The sequence below is a fragment of the Camarhynchus parvulus genome, chromosome 22 (genome assembly GCF_901933205.1).
Source record: "Camarhynchus parvulus chromosome 22, STF_HiC, whole genome shotgun sequence".
In the NCBI taxonomy this organism is placed as follows: domain Eukaryota; kingdom Metazoa; phylum Chordata; class Aves; order Passeriformes; family Thraupidae; genus Camarhynchus; species Camarhynchus parvulus.
Window position 1 is genome coordinate 4,204,653 of NC_044592.1, and position 10,082 is coordinate 4,214,734.

Here is a 10,082-nt window from a genome sequence, read left to right on the forward strand (position 1 = left end):
ACACCTCCCATTGTCCCAGGGTGCTCCAAGCTGGCCCTGGGAAACCCTAAAAGTTGGGAAAACCCTAAAAACTGGGAAGCACCCCCATTCTTGTCTCTGTATATTCCACTCCTGTATCCTTAGCCTCCAAAAAAACCCCCATTTTTGCCACCCCCATGGGATTTTTGGTTGTTTTCTGTGGCATTTCCTCCCACTGAATTTCGGGATTCCTCGACACAAATTGGAGGTTGCAGGAGTGAGTTCTGCTCCTCCGCTTGGACACAGCTTTGAAAGGCAAATCCATCTTTTCTCCCAGAGCTCTGGGCTGGTTTGGTTTCCTCTCCACCAGCCCTGGGAGCAGCTCTGTTCCACGGGATAATGGGGTTGGAGCTGCTGAAAGCATCCTGGCCTCACCCGGATTCCCAGCCAGGAGATTTCCAACCCACCCCAAACCCCGGAGTTTCTTCCATTTAAAAAAAAAATATCCAAGCGTTGTGATTTCCCAAGATTCCCAAAACGGCCCCAAACCTCCTCATCCCATTTGGCATTTCTTCAATAAACCGCCAAGATGCTGCAATTTCCCAAGATTTTCCAAGCCTTGAAATTCCTTCAGTATAAAATCCAAATGCTGCAATATTCCAGGATTTCCAAATTGGCCTCGAACCCTGAAAATTCTTCAATAAAATCCTCCAGGTGCTGCGATTTCCCAGGATTTTTAAATCAGCCCCAAGCCCTGCTATTTCTTCAGTATAAAATCCAACTGCTGCAATATTCCAGGATTTTATCACCAGCCTCAAACCCCGATAATTTTTCCATAAAACCATCCAGGTGCTGAGGTTTTCCAAGGTTTTATCACCAGCCTCAAACCCTGATATTTCCTCAATAAAACCATCCATGGGCTGCAGTTTCCCAGATTTTTATATCAGCCCCAAACCCTGATATTTCTTCCATAAAACCATCCAGGTTCTGAGGTAATCCAGGATTTTACCACCAGCCTCAATCCCTGATAAATCTTCCATAAAACCACCCATGGGCTGCAGCTTTCCAAGATTTTATCACCAGCCTCAAACCTTGATAATTCTTCCATAAAAACATCCGTGTTCTGCAGTTTTCCCAGGTTTTAAAATCAGCCTCAAACCCTGATAATTCCTCAATATAAAATCCAACTGCTGCAATATTCCAAGATTTTATCACCAGCCTCAATCCCTGATAAATCTTCCATAAAACCACCCATGGGCTGCAGCTTTCCAAGATTTTATCACCAGCCTCAAACCTTGATAATTCTTCCATAAAAACATCCGCGTTCTGCAGTTTGCCAGGATTTTATAATCAACCTCAAACCCTGATAATTCTTCCATAAAACCATCGGTATCCTGCAGTTTCCCAAGATTTTTAAAATCAGCCTCAATCCCTGATAATTCTTCCATAAAACCATCCGTGCGCTGCGGTTTGCCAGGATTTTATCACCAGCCTCAAACCCTGATAATTCCCCAATAAAACCACGAAAAACCCCTCGATTTTTTGATTTTCCAGACTCTCTCCTTTGCTCGCTGCCCGTGCCCGGGGGATGCTTTGGGGCGAAGCCGCGGGTTTCGGGGAGCGGGCCGGGGTTTTCCCCGGGGAAGGATGCCGGATGCCGGATGAAGGATGACGATGATGATGGGTGAGGGCTCAGCGGGGCCGGGCTGCTCTGGGGCAGCTCCTCCCTCTCGCTATTTATTCCTGCGCGGAGCTCCGCGGCTGAATCACCTCGGGGCGAGCGGGCAGCGCATTTCCAGCCGGTGAGTACCGGGAAAAACGGGATGGAGGGGCTGGGGAGGGATAAACCCCGAGGAGAAGGCGGTTTGAACCCCGGGCGTGCGGGGCTGCCTCTTTTCCTCACCAAAAATTGACATTTCCAGCGGCTCCTTAAAAGCCAGCGCCCTGCTCCTGCCCGGCGCTTGTTTACTCAGCGTTTACTCAACATCGGGAATTTCTCCTCCGAGGGTTTTGCCTTTTCCCCCCTCCGCCAGCTGCTCCCGGAAAGTGAGAGACAAAGGGGCGAGGGGGAGATTTCTAAACCCAGGGGTGACATTTTCGGGCAAATTCCGATTTAATTCCCAATTTCCAGAGCGCCAGGCCGGAATTTGGAGCCCAGGAGGGTCCGGACTCCCCCATCCCCGAGCATCTTCCCACCTCCACCTTCCCCACCTCCCTTCTCTCCTCCTCCGCCTCCCCGGGGACCTTCCCAAGGTTATTTCCAGGCGTATTTCGGCAGCCCGGTTGTTGGTTTTTCCCCTCCGAAGCCAATCCTCCTCCTCCTTGCCAACGCCGAGCACGTAATTGCTGCTTTCAGCCTCCATTTTCCGCTGGGTTCCTCCGGCACGGATAAAAATCGGCTCCGCCACAAACCACCTGAATTAATTCCTCATTTCCAGCATCCGCCGGGAGGGCGAATCTGGGGCAGAAAGGTTAAAAAAAAAAATCCCCGTGAAATCACTCGATCTGTAATTTAATATTAATGTCATGGTCAGGCCATAAATAGAATTTCCGAGCGCAGAGATGCCAGCTCCGGGTTTCTCTTCTCCGAGAGAAATCCGGGATTTTTCTGGGGAAAATCCCGCATTCTCAGGAAGCAGCTCCTTCAGGGATTTGGCCAGGGAGCTCATTTTTTTGGGGCGAAGCTCGTGGCTCGCTAATTAGCGCCGTATCCTGTTTATCAGCGCTCCGAAGGCAATCAGAGGAGCAGCTCAGCGCTGCAATGTCCCAAGATCCCTGAATCAGCCTCAAGCCCCGCGATTTCCTCAATAAAACCATCGCAGTGCTTTGCCAGAACCCCTCTCCAACCAGAATTTTTAATTTTTAATCCAACCAGGGCCTGATTTTTAACCCCTCGCAGCTCACAGCGGGCGGCAACGCTACCTCTAAAAATATATTTTAAAATGCCGAATTCTCTGGATTTCCCTCCTCCACTGCTCATTTTGCCGAGCACCCAAGGAGCTGGTTGTTGTTTTCCCTGCCTCTTGGCTATTTTTAACCCCCTGATCTCATCCCTGCCCCAGCGGGTGGGTGCTGCAGGGTGAGGGAGGCAGCGAGCCCCGACCTGCTCCTTGGGCCCGGGTTTTTCCATGGAGGAGCAAATCCCGAACCTGGAGCTCCAAATCCCAAACCTGGAATTGCAAATCCCGAACCTGGAGCTCCAAATCCTGAACCTGGAGCTCCAAATCCCAAACCTGGAATTGCAACGAACCTGAGCTCCAAATCCCGAACCTGGAGCTCCAAATCCCAAACCTGGAATTGCAAATCCCGAACCTGGAGCTCCAAATCCCGAACCCGGAGCTCCAAATCCCAAACCTGAACTGCAAATCCCGAACCCGGAGCTCCAAATCCCGAACCTGGAGCTCCAAATCCCAAACCTGGAACTGCAAATCCCAAACCTGGAGCTCCAAATCCCAAACCTGGAGCTCCAAATCCTGAACCCGGAGCTCCAAACCCCGAACCCGGAGCTCCAAATCCCGAACCTGGAGCTCCAAATCCCAAACCTGGAACTGCAAATCCCAAACCTGGAGCTCCAAATCCCAAACCTGAACTGCAAATCCCGAACCTGGAGCTCCAAATCCCGAACCTGGAATTGCAAATCCCGAACCTGGAGCTCCAAATCCCAAACCTGGAGTTCCAATCCCAAACCTGGAGTTGCTGCCCATCACCAGGGACTGGCAAATCCCAAACCTGGAATTGCAAATCCCAAACCTGGAACTGCAAATCCCAAATCTGGAGTTGCTGCCCATCACCAGGGACGAGCAAATCCAAATCCCAAACCTGGAACTCCAAAACCCAAACCTGGAATTCGAAATCCTGAACCTGGAATTCCCAGGGATGAGCAAATCCCAAACCTGGAATTCGTCCCCATCACCAGGGATGAGCAAATCCAAATCCCAAACCTGGAATTCCAAATCCCAAACCTGGAATTCCAAATCCCAAACCTGGAATTCCTCCCCATCACCAGGACTGGGCTTTGCATCCCCCTGAGGTTTTATTTCGGGCCTTGTGAACGATCCCACCCAAACCACTGAGCTTGAGGGGCCTTTGATTCAAACATTTCTGGGCATGAACCCAGATTTTTGGCAGAAAAATCACCACTAACGAACCCAGAGAGACGAATTTTCTTTTTGTGGCCCACAAATCCGTGTCCAGGTGGCAACAGGAGAATTTCTGGCTTGAACGGGGGCTCGTTTGGCCTTTGTGGCTGCAGGAAAGTTCAGCACCTCCTGCCTGTGTAATGATTAATCCTGGGGTAACTCCATAACTGCTGCAAAAAAATACATTTAGGACCCAAACTGAATTATTTCTTGCCGTATCCAGGGATGCTGAAATGCCCACCCACACCGAGGATGCTCCTCTCAGCCTCCCCAGCAGCGAGGGGAGATTTTGGGGGGCAGCTCAGCCTCGGGCAGGATGGAAAATCCCCTTTTTTTATCATTAAACCCACGGCAGCAGTGACTCAGAGCCCTCGGCTTTGGCAGCTTGGCCTTTTTGGTTTTTTGGGCTTTGAGGTGTTTTCCAAAGGATTTGCAGCCCCGGTGGGGATTGTCCCTTGTCCCGGCCGGATTATGCGCACAGGGGTGGAAATGGGATTTATCCTCCCCTGGAAACGGGGGAAATGGGATTTATCCTCCCCTGGAAATGGGATTTATCCTCCCCTGGAAATGGGATTTATCCTCCCCTGGAAATGGGGGAAATGGGATTTATCCTCCCCTGGAAATGGGATTTATCCTCCCCTGGAAATGGGGGAAATGGGATTTATCCCCCTTGGAAATGGGATTTATCCTCCCCTGGAAATGGGATTTATCCTCCCCTGGAAATGGGGGAAATGGGATTTATCCCTCCCGGATAATGGAGGAAATGAGATTTATCCTCCCCTGGAAATGGGAAAAATGGGATTTATCCCCCCTGGAAATGGGGGAAATGGGATTTATCCCCCCTGGAAATGGGGGAAATGGGATTTATCCCCCCGGAAATGGGGGAAATGGGATTTATCCTCCCCTGGAAATGAGATTTACCCCCCGGAAATGGGGGAAATGGGATTTATCCCTCCCGGATAATGGAGGAAATGAGATTTATTCCCCTGGAAATGGGAAAAGTGGGATTTATCCCCCCGGAAATGGGGGAAATGGGATTTATCCGCCGGGTAGTGTGGGAGATGCCCGGAACACCAGCAGCATTCACTGAGTCACTGGATGCTGGCAAACTCCGAATCCCAAAAATAGCCATTAATTGACGGGAATTCGGGTAAAACACGCAGAATTTGGGAAAAGAACCCCCTGGGGGCCAGGCTGGGCGTTGCCTTCCCTGCAGCAGCGCTGAGTGCCCGAAAGCTCCGGGGCTGGGCTGGATCCGTCCTTGGCATCGAGGGTGGCACAGGAGGGATCTCATTTCTGCCCCCACACTGGGTAGGGCGGGATTGATAAGCGGGGTTTTACCCCAAAATCACGTGAAGCATTTTCTTATAAAAGCTTTTCTTTCGCCACTTAAAGCTGCCATTGCCAGCAGGGGTGCTGTTGGGGGATATATTTTAAAAAATCATATAAATACATACGTATATGTATGTAATAAATAATAAGTAATAAATAAATATATAAAAATACATCTATTTCTACATATATAAAATAGATAAATAATGTATGTATATATTTATATACATATACTAAAATATAAATACTTATATAAATATATTAAAAACACATATACACAAATATATAAATATATACATATTTACCTATGTATGCATATATGTAAATATGTAAAAACAGATAAAAATAAAATAAGCATATATAACACACTAATAATAAATATAAATACAATAATAATACAATAATAAATAAAAATATATACATGCAATAATGAATAAATTTTTATATATACATATATAAAAATACATATATATATACATACCTAAAAGTACATATATGTATACATATATATACACACATATGAAAATACATATATATAGACATATATAAAAATACATTTATATATACATATATAAAAATACATATATATACACATATATAAAAAATCATATATATATATATACATATATAAAATACATATAAAAGTACATTTATAAAAAATCATATATATACACATATAAATATATATATATATATATATAAAAATATATATACCTATATAAAAATACATATAAAAATACATATATATACACATATATAAAAATACATATATATATACATATATAAAAATACTTATATATACACATATATAAAAAATCATATATATACACATATATAAAATACATATATATACATATATAAAAATACATATAAAAATACATATATATACACATATATAAAATACATATATATATACATATAAGAACACACATATATATATATATATATATATAAACACAGATGTATATGTATAAAAAGATATAAAATATTTTACATTTGTGTACAAACGAAGGGTTTGGGGGGATGATGAATACCTTTGGCCCGATGCTGTTCATTCTGCAGCTGGATTTGCGGGCACCAGCCGTGTTTTCTGCGCCCCCTGCAGGCGAGGCAGGGCTGCCCCCTGACGCTGTCCTTGTCCCCACAGCCATGGCCCGGCTCCTCGGCACCTGCTGCCTGCTGCTGCTGCTGCTCCTGGGCCTCTGCGCCGACGTCGCCTCCTCCAAGAAGGGCAAAGGCAAACCCGGCGGGGGCGGCTGGGGCACGGGCAGCCGCCAGCCCAGCTACCCCCGCCAGCCCGGCTACCCCCAAAACCCCGGCTACCCCCACAACCCCGGGTACCCTCACAACCCCGGCTACCCCCACAACCCGGCTACCCCCACAACCCGGGCTACCCCCACAACCCCGGCTACCCGGGCTGGGGCCAAGGCTACAACCCATCCAGCGGAGGGACTTACCACCAAAAACCCTGGAAGGCGCCCAAACCCAAGACCAACTTCAAGCACGTGGCGGGCGCGGCGGCGGCGGGCGCCGTGGTGGGGGGCTTGGGGGGCTACGCCATGGGCAGGGTGATGTCGGGCATGCACTACAGCTTCGACAGCCCCGACGAGTACCGCTGGTGGAACGAGAACGCCGCGCGCTACCCCAACCAGGTCTACTACCGCGACTACCGCGACCAGCGCGGCGGCCCCGTGCCCCAGGACGTGTTCGTGGCCGACTGCTTCAACATCACCGTCACCGAGCACAACATCGGCCCCGCCGCCAGGAAGGGCAACGCCTCGGACGCCCTCAACCAGACGGAGGCGGAGCTGGAGACGCGCGTGGTGACCAAGGTGATCCGCGAGATGTGCATCCAGCAGTACCAGGAGTACCGGCTGGCCTCGGGCGCGTGGCAGCGCCTGGCTGACTCCCCGCTGGCCGCCCTGATGCTCCTCGTCCTCGTCGTCCTGCACTAGGGCGCCCCACGCCGTCCAGGTGTCCCCCGTGGGGTCCCCACGCCCACCCCGGTCTCGCTTGGTTTTGGTGAGGAGCCCCCCGGGGCGATCCGCGGCGCCTCAGGGTTAGGCAATGGGATGAAAACGTCTTTTTCTGCCCCAAAAATGGCTCCGGGATGGTGCTGGAGCACAGAACCGCGGCCTTCGCCTCCTCCTCCTCCTCGGGGTCACCCCGAGAGGGACCAGGCAGAGGGGAGCTCTCCTTGGTGTCCCTGCAGGAGCTTTTCCAAAAATCCTCTTCGTTAACGGGCGGGGATTTGTCTCACCCCCGTTCCCTGGGGTACCCCTGGGGTTCTCAAGCTGCCAGGTCGCAATTTGAACCCTTCCACCCTAAAAAAAAAACCTTTCCCCGTGTACATAAGGAGCTGCCACTCCACACCCTGCATGCTGCAAAAACCCCTGCAGCAGGACACCAAAATAAAATCATTTTTTACTCCCTGTCACAGCGAGCCTGGGGCACCGGTCGGTGTTGGGAGGCAGAAAGTGCTGCTGAATGCCCCAAACAGCCCCAAAATGGTGTTACAGCCCGAGAAAAAGCTAGTTTGGGTGTTCCAGGTGACGAGCTGTGTCCATGCTTCAGCACCTGGACCTAAGGGACGTTCAAATGCAGCACAAAGGATTCTCAGGGGGGCCAGGCACGGAGCAGGAGACTGAAAGCAGCTGAACCACGCCGGTACAGCAAACAGCATCGGGAAAAACGGGCCTGGGAAAGGGACATGCTTTAAAAAAGTCACTTTTGTGAGTAATTCCTTTGCCCTGTGGAAGCAACGGGTGAAATTCTTAATTCTTGCTTCTGGTGTGGCTGCTGGGCTGGGGACGAGCTGTAACACCCGTGGCGTTCAATATCCCTCGTGTAAGTTTATTTTTGCAAGGCACTGAATAACACTGTCCGAAATGAGATTTTTTTTTTTTTATTTTTCCTTTTTTGCATCGGTGTAAGCTAAGTGAAGAGATATATATATTATATATAAATATCTATAAACAAAGAGGAACCTTCCAGGACAGCCAAAGCAGGGCTTTGAGGTGCCCCGTGCTTCGCCACACGCGGATGTTTTGTAACCCCGTCACGCTGCATGCCCGGGATTTGCCGTGCTGAGCCTTTTCTAAGTGTTCCACGTCTGGTACAAATTAAAACCCATCAAGCCAAGGTGCCCGGCAGCCTCCTTTGTGTGCCGGCCCCCCCAGCGGCATTTCCCGCGTTTCTGCATTTTCTGCGTTTCTGCATTTTCTGCATTTCCGGCCCTCCCCGTCCTCCCTCCCCGGCCTGAGGGAGCTTTTGTTCCCTTCCAGCCCCAATTTGGCCCAAAGCCCCCAGTTAACCTTTCCTCCTCCCCTGCTCCCACCCGTGGCATCGCTGCAGTCCAAGAGGAGTTTTCTAATTTCTGTCTCATTCCGGTTTCTGTTCTAATAAAGGAGTTTTTACATTTGCTGTTTCGGTGGCGTTAAGCCCGACCCAAGCCCTGCTCCATCCTGGAGACTTCATCGTGGAATCCTGGAGTGCTTTGGGTTGGGAGGGACCTTAATTCCCATCCAGTGCCACCCCTGCCATGGGCAGGGACAATTCCCACTGTCCCAGGTGCTCCAGCCTGGCCTGGGACATTCCCAGGGATGGAGCAGCCCCAGCTCCTCTGGGAATTCCATCCCACCCTCATTCTATCCCAAAATCCCATTTAAATCTCCCCTTTCCCAGTGGGGAGCCATTCCCTGTGTCCTGTCCCTCCATCCCTTGTCCCAAATCCCTCTCCAGCTCTCCTGGAGCCCCTTCAAGGCCTGGAATGTGCTGGAAGCTCTCCCTGGAATTTCCCATCTCCAGGTGACCATTCCCATCTCTCCTGGAATTTCCCATCTCCAGGTGACCATTCCCAGCTCTCCCAGCCCGGCTCCAGCCCCTCTGAGCTCTCCCCAGCAGCTCCAGCTCCTCCAGGTGGGCTCCCAGCCCTGCAGGTGAGGTCTCACCTGAGCAGAACCCCCCACCCGGAGCTGCTGCCCTCGCTGGGGCTGGGCCCAGGCTCGGTGCAAATCGGCCTCAGTGGGATTTATTTCCATTGATTTGTGTTTCACGACCGCAGGGCCCCTCCTCCAACAGCCCCGCGGGAGGAGGAGAAATTCCCCCCAAATCAGGAAGGAAAAAACTTCACCTCATCCAAAGGAAGGGGAAAAAAAAAGAATGAATTTAAAAATCCCCCATTTCCCGAGATGAACTCATGGATATTTCCAGGCAGAGGCTCAAGCACTTGCACCCTGAACTCCCCTGGGGAGGGTTCGACCTCAGCAGCAGCAGAATGACAAATTTCTCATTTTTAACCCCAAAACCTTCAATTCCCTCCCTCCCAGTCATGGGAAGCACATTGGCAATGCTCAGAGGAGCTCAAAAATAACATTTTTCCCCCTCCCTGCACATGCAGCACGCTGGTTTTTTAACCCTCCACGGGGGTTTCGGGCGATTTTTGGAAGGTCAGAACTTTCCTGGCTCTGGCAACACCCAAGCGGGGTGACACTCTCTGAACTCTTGTGTCCTTTAAGGACAACTGGATCAAATAACCCCTCTGCAGCGATCTGCTGAAGCTGAGAAATTAATTAATGAATTAATTAATTAATTAATGAGCTAAATACTCCAAATCCTGCCACGCGTGGAGGAGCTCCTGATTTACCAGGATGG

At 49.8% G+C, this 10,082-nt stretch overlaps 1 protein-coding gene across 1 annotated transcript; it reads left to right on the forward strand.

Annotated features, from left to right (window-relative positions):
- Window positions 1-1,624: 1,624 nt before the first annotated feature.
- Window positions 1,625-8,833, forward strand: PRNP (prion protein). Its single transcript, XM_030964063.1, is given in 3 exon segments — window positions 1,625-1,760; window positions 6,577-6,792; window positions 6,795-8,833. Coding segments are annotated over 2 exon segments (804 nt in total). The 5' UTR covers window positions 1,625-1,760; window positions 6,577-6,578; the 3' UTR covers window positions 7,385-8,833.
- Window positions 8,834-10,082: the final 1,249 nt, after the last annotated feature.